This window comes from Salvelinus fontinalis, chromosome 31, assembly GCF_029448725.1.
Source record: "Salvelinus fontinalis isolate EN_2023a chromosome 31, ASM2944872v1, whole genome shotgun sequence".
NCBI classification, from domain to species: domain Eukaryota; kingdom Metazoa; phylum Chordata; class Actinopteri; order Salmoniformes; family Salmonidae; genus Salvelinus; species Salvelinus fontinalis.
In genome coordinates, this window is record NC_074695.1 from 6,422,984 (window position 1) to 6,440,514 (window position 17,531).

The window sequence follows — 17,531 nt, forward strand, 5'->3', positions numbered from 1 at the left end:
GGTCTGGTTACTAGGGGGAGTGGAATGCAATGTGTGTGATATGACCAGGGGCATCCAATCACAGCCTCCCCTCAGGCCTATCCTTGAAGTATCAAAAACACAAACACACACACACACACACACACACACACACACACACACACACACACACACACACACACACACACACACACACACACACACACACACACACACACACACACACACACACACACACACACACACACACACACACACACACACACACACACACACACACACACGTGTGCGTGTGTGTATTTTAGTGTGTGGAGATAGTGACAATAGCAGTAACAGTGAAAAGGTCACTACAGCTACAGACTGTGATAAATTCCTTACCATTAGGTCAGTGGAGTAGAGACTGTTTACCGTCTAGTTCACTGCAACAACACCATTAGGTCAGTGGAGTAGAGACTGTTTACCGTCTAGTTCAGTGCAACAACACCATTAGGTCAGTGGAGTAGAGACTGTTTACCGTCTAGTTCAGTGCAACAACACCATTAGGTCAGTGGAGTAGAGACTGTTTACCGTCTAGTTCAGTGCAACAACACCATTAGGTCAGTGGAGTAGAGACTGTTTACCGTCTAGTTCAGTGCAACAACACCATTAGGTCAGTGGAGTAGAGACTGTTTACCGTCTAGTTCAGTGCCACAACACCATTAGGTCAGTGGAGTAGAGACTGTTTACCGTCTAGTTCAGTGCAACAACACCAAGACACATGAAGATAATCACCGTCTGTTCTCCTCCACTTCAGAAGCCACTAGAGGACATGTTCCTCATGGACAGAGGAGGAGCAGACAGGAGAAAGGCAGAGAATAAGAAGAAAGCAAAGGGAGGGGAGGGAGGGAGGGAGGGAGGGAGGGAAAGGGAGAGGCAGTAGTGAGAGAGAGAGAGAGAGAGAGAGAGAGAGAGAGAGGCAGTAGTGAGAGAGAGAGAGAGAGAGAGGCAGTAGTGAGAGAGAGAGAGAGAGAGAGAGAGAGAGAGAGAGAGAGAGAGAGAGAGAGAGAGCGAGAGAGAGAGAGAGAGAGAGAGAGAGAGAGAGAGAGGGAGCACCATAGGCTGAATGTGATATCTCTATAGTCTGTAGACCCAGTCCCTGCAGGGCTCATAGAGAACTCATTAATGATTCACAAGCATATTTTAAGACAATGAATTAAACATCAGACTGTTAGAGGTACCAGTTTGAGGAAGCATTGCTTCACTGCTATTTTCAGGTCTCTCCAGAGATCTTAGATCTTGTTCAAGTCCAGGCTCTGGCGGGGCCACTCAAGGACATTCAGAGACTTGTCCCGAAGCCAGTACTGCGTTGTCTTGGCTGTGTACTTAAGGTCGGTGTCCTGTTGGAATGTGAACAGTCGCCCCAGTCTGAGGTCCTGATCGCTCTGGAGCAGGTTCTCATCAAGGATTTCTCTGTACTTTGCTCTGTTTATCTTTTCCTCGATCCTGACTAGTCTCCCAGTCTCTGCCGCTGAAAAATATCCCCACAGCATGATGCTGCCACCACCATGCTTCACCGTAGGGATGGTGCCAGGTTTCCTCCAGACGTGACGCTTGGCATTCAGACCAAAGAGTTCCATCTTGGTTTCATCAGACCAGAGAATCTTGTTTCTCATGGTCTGAGAGTCTTTAGGTGCCTTTTGGCAAACTCAGAGCGGGCTGTCACGTGCCTTTTACTGAGGAATGGCTTCTGTCAGGCCACTCTACCATAAAGGCCTGATTGGTGGAGTGCTGCAGAGATGGTTGTGCTTCTAGAAGGTGCTCCCATCTCCACACAGGAACTCTGGATCTCTGTCAGAGTAACCATCGGGTTCTTGGTCACCTCCCTGACCAAGGCCCTTCTCCCCCTGATTGCTCAGGTTGGCCGGGTGGCCAGCTCTAGGAAGAGTCTTGGTGGTTCCAAACTTCTTCCATTTAAGAATGATGAGGCCACTGTGTTCTTGGGGACCTTCAATGCTGCAGAATTATTTTGGTACCCTTCCCCAGATTTGTGCCTCCACACAATACTGTCTCGGGGCTCTACGGACAATTCCTTCAATCACATGGCTTGGTTTTTTGTCTGACATGCACTGTCAACTGTGTGACCTTATATAGACAGGTGTGTGCCTTTCCAAATCATGTCCAATCAATTGAATTTACCACAGGTGGACTACAATCAAGTTGTAGAAACATCTCAAGGATGATTAATGGAAACAGGATGCACCTGAGCTCAATTTTGAGTCTCCTAGCAAAGGGTCTGAATACTTATGTAAATATGGTATTTCTGTTTTCCCTTTGTCGTTATGGGGTATTGTGTGTAGATTTCTGAGGGATGATCAATTATAGAATAAGTCTGTAATATATAATGTGGAAAAAGTCAACAGGTCTGTATGCTTTTCCGAAAGCACTGTGTCTGCTTAAATGGCATAGAGTCCCACCGTAGCGTTTTTTGGACTTCAAAACTATTTTTAAACATTGTGTGTTCGAGCTCTAGTCTATGAGTCAACAAACTACAAACTATTAACTAGATCCATGTCCCACACATCTATAATTGTTAGATCTATGTCCCTCAGATCTATGTCCCACACATCTATATCCGTTAGATATATGTCCCTCAGATCTATGTCCCACACATCTATATCCGTTAGATATATGCCCCTCAGATCTATGTCCCACACATCTATATCCGTTAGATATATGCCCCTCAGATCTATGTCCCACACATCTATATCCGTTAGATATATGCCCTCAGATCTATGTCCCACACATCTATATCCGTTAGATATATGCCCCTCAGATCTATGTCCCACACATCTATATCCGTTAGATATCTGCCCCTCAGATCTATGTCCCACACATCTATATCCGTTAGATATATGTCCCTCAGATCTATGTCCCACACATCTATATCCATTAGATATATGCCCCTCAGATCTATGTCCCACATATCTATATCTGTCAGATCTACAAGCTACAAACTATTATTATGACCCAAAAGACTACGAAACACGTACAACACATGTTTTGCTCTGTGACATCATCACAAGAAACACATGATGTCACAAACGTCGTAAGAGGCGGACCAAAGCGCAGCGCGGTTTGAATACATTCTTCTAGATTTTAATGAAGAAAATTCAACAAAAAAACAACAAAACGAATAAGACGAACGTGACCGCTATAATAAACACTGTGCTAACGTGCAACATAACATAGACAATCACCCACCACCCACAATACAAAACAGACTACCTAAATATGGTTCCCAATCAGAGACAACGCAAAACACCTGTCTCTGATTGAGAACCATATCAGGCCAAACACATAGAAATATACAAACTAGACATACAACATAGAATGCCCACACAGATCACACCCTGACCAAACAAAACATAAAACATACAAAGCAAACTATGGTCAGGGCGTGGCACAAGAGTCGTTAGAACAGGTGGGACACCCCAAAGGGGGCATGTTTTGGTTTTGGGGGGGGGGGGGGGGGGGTGCCCTAGCACTACACAGCTGATTTGAAAATAATCAACTAACCATCGAGCTTTGATCATTTGAATCAACTGTGTCGTGTTCGGGCCAAAAACCAAAACGTGCATCCTGCCCCCAGGACCGAGTTTGGGAAACGCTGTGTTAGAAGATAAGAAGTTCTTCTATATAGAAGCTCATAGTAAATCCCAGGTCATAGTGTCTATAATACTGTAAGGGGTTCTTCTACATAGAAGATCATAGTAAATCCCAGGACATAGTATCTATAATACTGTAAGGGGTTCTTCTACCTAGAAGATCATAGTAAATCCCAGGGCATAGTGTCTATAATACTGTAAGGGGTTCTTCTACATAGAAGATCATAGTAAATCCCAGGACATAGTGTCTATAATACTGTAAGGGGTTCTACTACATAGAAGACCATAGTGTCTATAATACTGTAAGGGGTTCTACTACATAGAAGACCATAGTGTCTATAATACTGTAAGGGGTTCTTCTACATAGAAGATCATAGTAAATCCCATGACATGGTGTCTATAATACTGTAAGGGGTTCTTCTACATAGAAGACCATAGTAAATCCCATGACATGGTGTCTATAATACTGTAAGGGGTTCTACTACATAGAAGACCATAGTGTCTATAATTAACATTTGACATTGAAACTCATGAATTCAACTGTTTATGTCAAATAGTTGTGTGTTCTACTTGTAGTCCAGGTTGTCCTGAACCAGAACATTGTAAAACACTTCATTGTAGTCCGGGTTGTCCTGAACACTTCATTGTAGTCCAGGTTGTCCTGAACCCTTCATTGTAGTCCTGGTTGTCCTGAACCAGAACATGGTTAAACACTTCATTGTAGTCCAGGTTGTCCTGAACCAGAACATGGTAAAACACTTCATTGTAGTCCAGGTTGTCCTGAACCAGAACATGGTAAAACACTTCATTGTAGTCCTGGTTGTCCTGAACCAGAACATGGTAAAACACTTCATTGTAGTCCAGGTTGTCCTGAACCAGAACATGGTTAAAACACTTCATTGTAGTCCAGGTTGTCCTGAACCAGAAAATGTTAAACACTGGGGATAATTTACCTCAATACAATGTTTAGACTTCTGAAATTAAGTACAAGCAATTTAATAGAAAACTGTATTGTCATGACCAATAAATGAATGGAAGCCCGTTAAAAATAGTAAGCTCACTCTATTAAGTAAGAGACCATGTCATTGATATGTAATCTTGATCATATAACACACCCACTCACACACACACCCACTCACACACACAGTGATTCGCGCACACACCCACTCACACACACACAGTGATTCATACACACACACACACACACACACACACACGCACACACACACACACACACACACACACACACACACACACACACACACACACACACACACACACACACACACACACCTCAGTGATTCACTCAAACACACCGTCGAGAGAGAGAGAGAGAGAAACAATCAAACAAAGAGAGAAAGAAAGAGAGAAGAAATGGTTCTTATGTGGTTGTTTACGACTTAATGAACGGAGTGCATACCCACTGTGGGAGAGACGAGGAGAGGAGGGGGTGGGAGAGAGGAGGAGAGGAGGGGATGGAGGGGTGGGAGAGAGGTGGAGAGGAGAGGAGGGGGTGGGAGAGAGGAGGAGGGGGTGGGAGAGAGCAGGAGGGAAGGAGGGGGTGGGAGAGAGGAGGAGAGGAGGAGGGGGTGGGAGAGGAGGTGGAGAGGAGGGGATGGAGAGGAGGAGAGGAGGGGGTGGAGAGGAGAAGAGGAGGAGGGGGTGGGAGAGAGTTGCAGGGGAGGAGGGGGTGGAGAGGAGGAGGGGGTGGGAGAGGGGAGGGGGTGGGAGAGAGGAGGAGAGGAGGGGGCGGGAGAGAGGAGTAGAGGAGGGGTGGGAGAGAGAAGGGGAGGAGGGGGTGGGAGTGAGTATGGGGGGGTGGGAGAGAGAAGGAGAGGGGGGGGTGGGAGTGAGTATGTGGGGGTGGGAGAGAGGAGGAGAGGGGGGGAGAAAAGAAGAGAATAAACTATGAGGAGAAAGGATGAGAGAAAAGGAAGGTTACATCGAGCACCGCTCATCCTCCAGCCACAAATGAATTTTTAGTCTCCACATATGGATTTTATACTGTAGGTACTGTCCTAACCTGTAGTCTTTATACTGTAGGTACTGTCCTAACCTGTAGTCTTTATACTGTAGGTACTGTCCTAACCTGTAGTCTTTATACTGTAGGTACTGTCCTAACCTGTAGTCTTTATACTGTAGGTGCTGTCCTAACCTGTAGTCTTTATACTGTAGGTACTGTCCTAACCTGTAGTCTTTATACTGTAGGTACTGTCCTTGCCTGACTTGTATACCATCAGAGCTTTATTTAGTTGAGGTCTAAAGGAAATAATTTTTAATCAAAACGGCAGCCCCGCCACTTGTTTTGGTACACAGCTGAGGGTATTTGGGGCTGAGGAGAGTAACGCAGATTGTATCAGGGAAGGAGAGAGGAGAGGGGAAGGAGAGAGAGGAGATAGAGAGGGGTAGGGGGTAGGAAGAAGGGGATAAGGAGAGGAGAAAGAGAGAGGGGAAGGAGGGAGAAGGAGAGGGGAAGGAGAGAGAGGAGATGGAGAGGGGTAGGGGAGAAGAGAGAAGGGGAGAAGGAGAGAGGGGAAGGAGAGAGGAGAGGGGAAGGAGAGAGGGGAGATGGGGAGGGGTAGGGGAAGGAGAGAGGGGAACGAAAGAGGGGATGGGGAGAGGGGAAGGAGAGAGGGAGAGGGGATGGAGAGAGGTAGAGGGGAAGGAGAGAGGGAGAGGGGAAGGAGAGAGGGGAGAGGGGTAGGGGAGAGGGGAACGAGAGAGGGGTAGGGGAGAAGGGAACGAGAGAGGGGATAGGGGAGAGAGGAAGGAGAGAGGGGTGGGGGAGATGGTAAGGAGAGAGGGGAGGGAGAGAGGGGTGAGGGGAAGGATAGAGAGGAGAGGGGAAGGATAGAGGGGAGAGGGGAAGGATAGAGGGGAGAGGGGAAGGATAGAGGGGAAGGATAGAGGGGAGAGGGAACGGATAGAGGGGAGAGGGAGAGGAGAAGGAGAGAAGGGAGAGGGGAAGGAGAGTGGGGAGAGAGCAATGTGAACAAAAAACATACACACTACTGTTATAACCCCTCACGCTAGACTACTGTTATAACCCCTCACACTAGACTACTGTTATAACCCCTCAAACTAGACTACTGTTATAACCCCTCACACTAGACTACTGTTATAACCCCTCACACTAGGCTACTGTTATAACCCCTCACACTAGACTACTGTTATAACCCCTCACGCTAGACTACTCTTATAACCCCTCACACTAGACTACTGTTATAACCCCTCACACTAGACTACTGTTATAACCCCTCACGCTAGACTACTCTTATAACCCCTCACACTAGACTACTGTTATAACCCCTCACACTAGACTACTGGTATAACCCCTCACACTAGACTACTGTTATAACCCCTCACACTAGACTACTGTTATAACCCCTCACACTAGACTGCTGTTATAACCCGTCACACTAGACTACTGTTATAACCCCTCACACTAGACTACTGTTATAACCCCTCACACTAGACTACTGTTATAACCCCTCATACTAGACTACTGTTATAACCCCTCACACTAGACTACTGTTATAACCCCTCACGCTAGACTACTGTTATAACCCCTCACACTAGACTACTGTTATAACCCCTCACACTAGACTACTGTTATAACCCCTCACACTAGACTGTTATAACCCCTCACACTAGACTGTTATAACCCCTCACACTAGACTACTGTTATAACCCCTCACACTAGACTGTTATAACCCCTCACACTAGAGTATTATAACCCCTCACACTAGACTGTTATAACCCCTCACACTAGACTACTGTTATAACCCCTCACACTAGACTGTTATAACCCCTCACACTAGACTGTTATAACCCCTCACACTAGACTACTGTTATAACCCCTCACACTAGACTGTTATAACCCCTCACACTAGACTGTTATAACCCCTCACACTAGACTACTGTTATAACCCCTCACACTAGACTGCTGTTATAACCCGTCACACTAGACTACTGTTATAACCCCTCACACTAGACTACTGTTATAAACCCTCACACTAGACTACTGTTATAACCCCTCACACTAGACTGCTGTTATAACCCGTCACACTAGACTACTGTTATAACCCCTCACACTAGACTACTGTTATAACCCCTCCCACTAGACTACTGTTATAACCCCTCACACTAGACTACTGTTATAACCCCTCACACTAGACTACTGTTATAACCCCTCACCCTAGACTACTGTTATAACCCCTCACGCTAGACTACTGTTATAACCCCTCACACTAGACTACTCTTATAACCCCTCACACTAGACTACTGTTATAACCCCTCACACTAGACTACTGTTATAACCCCTCACACTAGACTACTGTTATAACCCCTCACACTAGACTACTGTTATAACCCCTCACACTAGACTACTGTTATAACCCCTCACACTAGACTACTGTTATAACCCCTCACACTAGACTACTGTTATAACCCCTCACGCTAGACTACTGTTATAACCCCTCACACTAGACTACTCTTATAACCCCTCACACTAGACTACTGTTATAACCCCTCACACTAGACTACTGTTATAACCCCTCACCCTAGACTACTGTTATAACCCCTCACACTAGACTACTGTTATAACCCCTCACCCTAGACTACTGTTATAACCCCTCAAGCTAGACTACTGTTATAACCCCTCACACTAGACAACTGTTATTACCCCTCACACTAGACTACTGTTATAACCCCTCACACTAGCCTACTGTTATAACCCCTCACACTAGACTACTGTTATAACCCCTCACACTAGACTACTGTTATAACCCCTCACGCTAGACTACTGTTATAACCCCTCACACTAGACTACTGTTATAACCCCTCACACTAGACTACTGTTATAACCCCTCACACTAGACTACTGTTATAACCCCTCATACTAGACTACTGTTATAACCCCTCACGCTAGACTACTGTTATAACCCCTCACACTAGACTACTGTTATAACCCCTCACACTAGACTACTGTTATAACCCCTCACACTAGACTACTGTTATAACCCCTCACACTAGACTACTGTTATAACCACTCACACTAGACTACTGTTATAACCCCTCACACTAGACTACTGTTATAACCCCATACACTAGACTACTGTTATAACCCCTCACCCTAGACTACTGTTATAACCCCTCACGCTAGACTACTGTTATAACCCCTCACACTAGACTACTGTTATAACCCCTTACACTAGACTACTGTTATAACCCCTCACACTAGACTACTGTTATAACCTCTCACACTAGACTACTGTTATAACCCCTCACACTAGACTACTGTTATAACCCCTCACACTAGACTACTGTTATAACCCCTGACACTAGACTACTGTTATAACCCCTGACATTGGAGCCTCAATAGAGAGAATATGTGAAGAAAACGTGGTTGTTATTGGATATTGATTAGCGATTGTCAATGATGCAGATAAATTCCAGCAGTTTTTAGTTCAGATTATTTGTTTGCAATATGTGATCTATAGGCTAAGAGAGCCAAGCTAATAGATTACAATTATTGTCTCATCTTTCAACTAATTGTAATCAGAAGATGCTATTAACATGTACAAATTATTGGTAATAGCAGAATAATAAACATTGTTTATTGATTGTGGAGTTAGAATAGTGTGAGAAGACAATATATTTGGTGAGAATCACACTGTATGGTATTAAATCCATTCTTGCTCTTAAAGGGGCAGTAGCCTACCTTGGGTGTACGTTTTTCAATATCAGCATTAATTAATCTGCAGTTATTATTCTGCTATTTATTATTAACAACGCCAGCGTGTTACTAATAATCCTAAAGGAAGACATTCAGGTTCGGGTGAGCTCTCCAGAACTATAGAGTGGGCAAGACATGTTTAATGCAATGTACTGCAGACGAGTGTCTGTGTCCCAAATGAAACCATATTCCCTATTTAGTGCACTACCTTTGACAAGGGCACTAAAGTAGTGCACATTATAGAGAATAGGTTTCCATTTGGGATGCACCCTAGATAGAAGCTTTGAACTGGATTTGCGAGCATCTTCTTAATCACCAGAGAGAGAGAGAGAGAGTTATAACTACTGTTATAACCCCTCACACTAGACTACTGTTATAACCCCTCACACTAGACTACTGTTATAACCCCTCACACTAGACTACTGTTATAACCCCTCACACTAGACTACTGTTATAACCCCTCACACTAGACTACTGCTATAATCCCACGAGAGAGAGAGAGAGAGAGAGAGAGAGAGAGAGAGAGAGAGAGAGAGAGAGAGAGAGAGAGAGAGAGAGAGAGAGAGAGAGAGAGAGAGAGAGAGAGAGAGAGAGAGACAGACAGACAGACAGACAGACAGACAGACAGACAGACAGACAGACAGACAGACAGACAGACAGACAGACAGACAGACAGACAGACAGACAGACAGACAGACAGAGAGGTTTCTTCTTCACACCAATGACAAGTGGTTCTTTAAAAAAAAAAATATGAACTTAGAAATCGTCTTGTGAAGTTGATTTGATCCAGGCTCCCTTCAGGCTGCCAGCCAAGGTTCGTAAAAACTGAATTGTGTTTTGTATTACAGAGCTATAGGGCTGTCAAGAGTTCTCAGCTGCTTGGATGTAGAGGCAGATTTAAAAGGCAGGCTGTCAGATGTCACAGTCAAAGTGATTATACCCGGAAAAAAACAGAATTAAAAGCTTGTGGACAGCTCTTCAACCTCAAGGTGTTGAGTGTATTTTGGATTGTGTTATACCATTTATTTATACGCTGATTTGTTTTATTTTGTGAGTGAAAAGGCATCAACAACAGAAGAGTGTCTATTTCAGTGTCTATTTGAGAGTCCTTCTATCTGTCTATGGTCAACAACAGAAGAGAGTGGTCTATTTGAGAGTCATTCTATCTGTCTACGGTCAACAACAGAAGTTAGTGTCTATTTGAGAGTCATTCTATCTGTCTACGGTCAACAACAGAAGATATAATGACTCCCAAAAAGACGCTCTCTTCTGTTGTTGAACGTGGACAGATAAAATGAGGAATGCTTTTCCAACAGTCTTGAAGGAGTTCCCACGTATGCTGAGCACTTGTTGGCTGCTTTTTCTTCCCTCTGCGTTTCCAACTGATCCCAAACAAGCTCAATTGGGTTGATGTCGGGTGAGTGTGGAGGCCAGGTCGTCTGATGCAGCACTCCCTCACTCTCCTTGCGGTTTAGCCATAATTATGACTTTGTGGCTGTTGTAACTTAGTGACGCCATTGTACACAAGCTCCAACTGATTCTTGTTCATTTCCTTATTACGCGTGACAAGAGAAGTCTAACTCTCGTGAGAAGGGACTGTCTGTCTTGGGGGGGGCATATAGTCGGCCTTAGAGCCAATGAGAAGAAAGAAGGGGATTTGTCAGGGAACACACCCTTGTCAAGGGCCGCCCACTTGTCAGGGAACTCCCCCTGGACACTTGCTGTTAAACCCTTGGTACTATGTACTAATCCCTTGGTCCTATGTACTAAACCCTTGGTCCTATGTACTAAACCCTTGGTCCTATGTACCAAACCCTTGGTCCTATGTGCTAAACCCTTGGTCCTATGTGCTAAACCCTTGGTCCTATGTACTAATCCCTTGGTCCTATGTACTAAACCCTTGGTCCTATGTACTAAACCCTTAGTCCTATGTACTAAACCCTTGGTCCTATGTACTAAACCCTTGGTCCTATGTACTAAACCCTTGGTCCTATGTACTAATCCCTTGGTCATATATACTAAACCCTTGGTCCTATGTACTAAACACTTAGTCCTATGTACTAAACACTTAGTCCTATGTACTAAACCCTTGGTCCTATGTACTAATCCCTTGGTCATATATACTAAACCCTTGGTCCTATGTAGTAAACCCTTGGTCCTATGTACTAAACCCTTGGTCCTATGTACTAAACCCTTGGTCCTATGTACTAAACCCCTAGTCCTATGTACTAAACCCTTGGTCCTATGTACTAAACCCTTGGTCCTATGTAGTAAACCCTTGGTCCTATGTACTAAACCCTTGGTCCTATGTACTAAACCCTTGGTCCTATGTAGTAAACCCTTAGTCCTATGTACTAATCGCTTAGTCCTATGTACTAAACCCTTGGTCCTATGTACTAAACCCCTAGTCCTATGTACTAAACCCTTGGTCCTATGTACTAAACCCCTAGTCCTATGTACTAAACCCTTAGTCCTATGTAGTAAACCCTTGGTCCTATGTACTAAACCCTTGGTCCTATGTACTAAACCCTTGGTCCTATGTACTAATCCCTTGTTCCTATGTAGTAAACCCTTGGTCCTATGTGTGTGTACAGGATGTGGGGTTGGGAGCAGAACACACATTTCTGTTGGACATTTGTAGATATTGGACAATAGTCTTCTTCTGTGTCCTGTCCCTGTAGGTGGTGTGTCCTAACCTATGTCCCAACACTCGTGTCCTAACCCCAACCCCTACAGTAACCCTAACCTCTGTCCCAACACTCGTGTCCTAACCCCAACCCCTCCAGTAACCCTAGCCTATGTCCTAACCCTTAACCTAACCCCAACCCCTACATTAACCCTAACATCTGTCCCAACACTCGTGTCCTAACCCCAACCCCTACAGTAACCCTAACCTATGTCCTAACCCTTAACCCTCCTGTCCTAACCCCAACCCCTACAGTAACCCTAAACTATGTCCTAACCCTTAACCCTCATGTCCTAAACCCTAACATATGCCCTGTCCTCCTCCTAGGTGTAGAGTGTATCGTAGTCCTCCCGGACCCTCGTAGCTACTGGGACCCGGTGTTCGGCACCTGCGTCTTCCTCTTCTCCTTCCTCATCCCGGTGGCCATCATCAGTGTCTGCTACAGCCTGATGGTGAAGCGCCTTCGCAGCGTCCGCATCCTGTCCGGCTCCAAGGAGAAGGACCGTAACCTGCGCCGCATCACTCGCATGGTCCTGGTTGTCGTGGCAGCCTTCGTGGTCTGCTGGACCCCCGTCCAGATCATGGCTCTGGCCCAGTCGTTGGGCTTCAACCTGAGTAGCCTCCTCACCATGGCCCTGATGCACTTCTGTATCGCGCTGGGCTACGTCAACAGCAGTCTTAACCCAGTTCTCTACGCCTTCCTGGACGAGAACTTCAAGAGGTGCTTCAGGGAGTTCTGCCACCCGGGTCCGTTCCGCCTGGACAGCCGGCAGCAGTCGGGTCGGATGAGGAGCATCGCCCGCGAGGTGGCCTACAATTGCAAGACGGCGGACGGGAATACAAACCCTGCATGACTAGGCGTGGAGCTGCCCCTGGTCTGCCAGGAGCCCCAGAACAACCACCACCAAGGGACAGGGAACTCCAACACGGAGCTCACCCAGATCACTACCCTCTAGCAGCACGTCGGCCCAGGGACAGGCCGAGGAAGAGGACCGGAGGTGGCCCAAGGGAGGGGCAGGGACACTGTCCGAATGGCCTGGTTGGGGCCGGATCTAGGCCAGAGCTGTTTGGAGGCCGAACAGCAGGGTCAGGTAGTCTAACGGACCTTCTACTAGGGACTAAGGGGCTTCTCTGTGTCTTTACTAAACATGGATGTTATTTAAATCGATGTCATGTTGTCTTTATTTAGTTGTGTTAATCATTTTCAGGTCGATTACGTTCAGAGTTTAGGTCTGTGTGCGTCAAGGACCATTTCCGCGAATGTCAACAGTTTTTGCTCACGCTTATCTCAACTCTGATTGGTTGATTAATGATGTTGTCGTTGTCATTTTTTCTCTGTGTTGTATAGATGTTTTTTTTGTCTGTTTCTACGCTGTAGGTAATTACTTTAACTGGATGTTATTCGTTTATTTCTGTTTTATTTTGTTCCAGAGAAACAATTTGTCTGATTCCATGGCCTTAAATACCAAACGAAGTCTGTATAAATACTATCCACTATCCTGGATAAAGTGTGTCAGTCCTCGATGGTGCTGTACTGTACGTTTCCTTGTTTGTTTTGTATCACCTTGCAGGAGTTGTGTAGCAACGGGCAACACATCACAACAGCTTGTTGAAGCCTTTATTGTTCATTGTTACGATGAAATAATTGCAGATGATGATGCTGCCTGATGTTCCGCGTGTGAATATTTCTGATTGTCGTCCTGTAAAAATGAAGCAAATCTATTTTGTACTATAATTTGTTTGAATCCAGGCTGTTTCACAACAGGCTGTGATTGGGAGTCCCACAGGGCGGCGCACAATTGGCCCAGCGTCGTCCGGGTTTGGGAGGTGTAGGCCGTCATTGTAAATAAGAATTTGTTCTTAACTGACTTGCCTAGTTAAATAAAGGTTAAATAAAATAAAATAAATAATTACCCTGGATACATAACATGGTGTTACCGTGGATACATAACATGGTGTTACCCTGGATACATAACATGGTGTTACCCTGGATACATAACATGGTGTTACCCTGGATACATAACATGGTGTTACCCTGGATACATAACATGGTGTTACCCTGGATACATAACATGGTGTTACCCTGGATACATAACATGGTGTTACCCTGGATACATAACATGGTTTTCCTCTATATACAGCGCCTTCAGGAAGTAGTCACACCCCTTTACTTTTTCCACATTTTGTTGTGTTACAGCCTGAATTTAAAAATTTTATTGAGATTGTTTTGTCACTGGCCTCACACACACACAATACCCCATAGTGTCAAAGTGGGATTGGGTATTTTGAATTAAGAAAAAACTGTATTAAAAATGAAAAGCTGAAACATCAATAAGTATTCAACCCTTGTGTAATGTGCTCAAAAAGGAACATAATAAATTGCAAGGACTCACTCTGTGTGCAGTAATAGTGTTGAACAGGATTTTTTAAGGACTTCCTCATCTCTGTACCTCACACATACAATTATCTGTAAGGTCCCTCAGTCGAAGCAGTGAATTTCATACACAGATTCAACCACAAAGACCAGGGAGGTTTTCCAAAGCATCGCGAAGACGGGCACCTATTGGTAGAAATATAATACTCCTTTGAGCATGGTGAAGTTATTAACACTTTGGGTGGTGTATCAACACACCCAGTTCACTACAAAGATACGGGCGTACTCCCTAACGCAGTTGCTGGAGAGGAAGGAAACCACTCAGGGATTTTACCATGAGGCCAATGGTGACTTTAAAACAGTTACAGAGTTTAATGGCTGTGATAGGAGAAAACTAAGGATGGATAAACAACATTGTAGTTACTCCACAACACTAACCTAAATGACAGAGTGAAGAAAAGGAAGTCTGTACAGAATAAAACATTCCAAAACATGCATCTTGTTTGCAACAAAGCACTAAAGTAATACTGCAGAAGATGTGGCAAAGCAAATCACTTTTTGTCCTTAATACAAAATGTTATATTTGGGGCAAGTCCAATAGATGACATTACTGAGTAACACTCTCCATATTTTCAAGCATAGTGGTGGCTGCACCATGTTCTGGGTATGCTTGTCATCATTAAGGACTGGGGAGTTTTTCAGGATAAAAAATAAATGGGTTGGAGTTAAGCACAGGCAAAATCCTAGAGGAAAACCTGGTTCAGTCTGCTTTTCAACAATCAATTTTAGTCTCTTTTTGTAACACAATGACATGTGGACAAAGTCAAGGGGTGTGAATATGTTTTGGATGCACTGTATATATAACATGGTGTTACTCTGTATATATAACACGGTGTTACTCTGTATATATAACACGGTGTTACTCTGTATATATAACGTGGTGTTACTCTGTATATATAGACATGCTATATAAAAGTATGTAAAAGTATTGTTCCAATCATCTATCGAAGACACTTATAAAACTTGTGTATGTCTTTAGTAGTCATGTTATTGGTGTATATTTACCACATAGTCTGTACTTGTGTTGTTATCTCTGCGTGTACAGGGAGTATCTTTCCAAGGGTTACAACATTCCGGTAGCTTTACCAAAATTCCCAGGTTTTTTGGAAAATCCTGGTTGAGTATTCCGGGAATCTTCTCACCAGGTTTTTCTAGAATACCAGGGATTTCAGGGAAAGTTACTGGAATTTTTGCAACCCTAGTCTTTCCATTAGTTTACATGTCCAGACCACTTGAATGTCAACAGCATATAATGAAAAATCCAAAATCTTGCAAAATAATTATTGGCATTATTATTAAAAGAGCAAAACAGGGTTTTTGCATAAATGGTTGTTGCCGTAATGAAGATTGTAACAGTATGTTTACTCGTGAACTGCATTTTTCGTAGCTATTTATTCTTATTACTTTGTGATTCATTTGCTGATGATGAACTCAGTTTATATGCTAGACCTATTTTTGTTGATGCTAACGACATTTTATATGCTAGTCAGCTTGTTTTTTTATTCTAAAGACAGTTTATATGCTAGCCAGCTTGTTGTTGATGCTAAAGACAGTTTATATGCTAGCCAGCTTGTTTTTTATGCTAAAGACAGTTTATATGCTAGCCAGCTTGTTGTTGATGCTAAATACAGTTTATATGCTAGCCTGCTTGTTGTTGATTCTAAAGACAGTTTATATGGTAATCAGCTTGTTTTTTATGCTAAAGACAGTTTATATGCTAACCAGCTTGTTGTTGATGCTAAAGACAGTGTATGTCCTAGCCAGCTTGTTGTTGATGCTAAAGACAGTTTATACGCTAGCCAGCTTGTTGTTGATGCTAAAGAACATTTGCAGAAGCTTGAATTTAAAAATGTTACATTTGTATCTGCATATGAATAAAATGGTTGTGATGGGAAGTATACTTTGTTTTTGTTTTATTCTCTCTACTAATCAGATAATAGAACCTTTATTATCATCCCAAAGCATAACATAGGTTCAGGTTTTGTCCGCACCTTTGGGGGGGGGGGGGGGGATACTGTCACGCCCTGACCTTTGAGATCCTTTTTATATCTCTATTTTGGTTGGTCAGGGCGTGAGTTTGGGTGGGCATTCTATGTTCTATGTTGTCCTTGTTTTGTATTTCTATGTGTTTGGCCTGGTATGGTTCTCAATCAGAGGCAGCTGTCTATCGTTGTCTCTGATTGAGAACCATACTTAGGTAGCCTGGTCCCACCTGTGTTTGAGGGAAGTTTTTTCTGTTTTGTGTGTTGTCACCTTACAGAACTGTTCGTTTGTCATTTTTGTTGTTTTGTTCAGTGTTCAGTGGATTGATTAAAATATGAACACCACGCTGCACCTTGGTCCTCTTCTCCGTCTCCCGACGACGTTCGTTACAATAATAGAACCTTTATTATCATCCCAAAGCATAACCACTTAAAGGGCTAGTTCATCTAAAATAAAGTTGTACATTATATTTTGATTTACCTCATGCTTTTGAGAGCACCGCTAGCTGCGTCCATCTATTTACATTAGCATTGCTACATACTCCAAAAATTCTAGACAGGAGATGGTGTACAATGCTAAATACAATGCTAACGGACATACAAACTTGTCCGGATTAGGGTTGCAAATTTATGGTAACTTTGGTTGTCCAGAAAACCTGGTTGGAAGATTTTCGGAACCAGGAAGGAATAAGCAGGAAATCCGTGAATCCTCCAACTCGGTAGGATTTCTAGAAAACCTGTGGATTCTGGGAAAGCTACCGGAATTTTGCAACCCTAGTCTTAATTAATAAACCTAAAATAAGTTCAAAACAACATACAGCTTAGATGAGCTCTTCCTCTTTGACCGATGCAAGTGACTTAATACACTCTTAAAAAAAGGTGCTATCTAGAACCTAAAACGGTAGGAGGACCATTTGAAGAACCCATTTTTGTTCCAGGTAAAACCCTTTTGGGTTCCAGGTAAAACCCTTTCCGCAGAGGGTTCTACATAGAATCGAAAACCTGGAACCAAAAAGGGTTGTCCTATGGGGGACAACAACCGTTTCGGAATCCTTTTTTTTAACCAGCA

General features: G+C 43.8%; 1 protein-coding gene across 2 annotated transcripts in view; it reads left to right on the forward strand.

The window, feature by feature from the left end:
* Nucleotides 1–16,380, forward strand: part of LOC129829458 (nociceptin receptor-like) — a 70,257-nt gene extending 53,877 nt beyond the window's left edge. For both annotated transcript variants that reach the window (XM_055891160.1, XM_055891161.1), the window contains exon 4: nucleotides 12,374–16,380. In XM_055891160.1, the coding sequence (XP_055747135.1) occupies nucleotides 12,374–12,900 (527 nt within the window). In that variant the 3' untranslated portion in view covers nucleotides 12,901–16,380. The remainder of the gene's footprint in view (nucleotides 1–12,373) is intronic.
* Nucleotides 16,381–17,531: the final 1,151 nt, after the last annotated feature.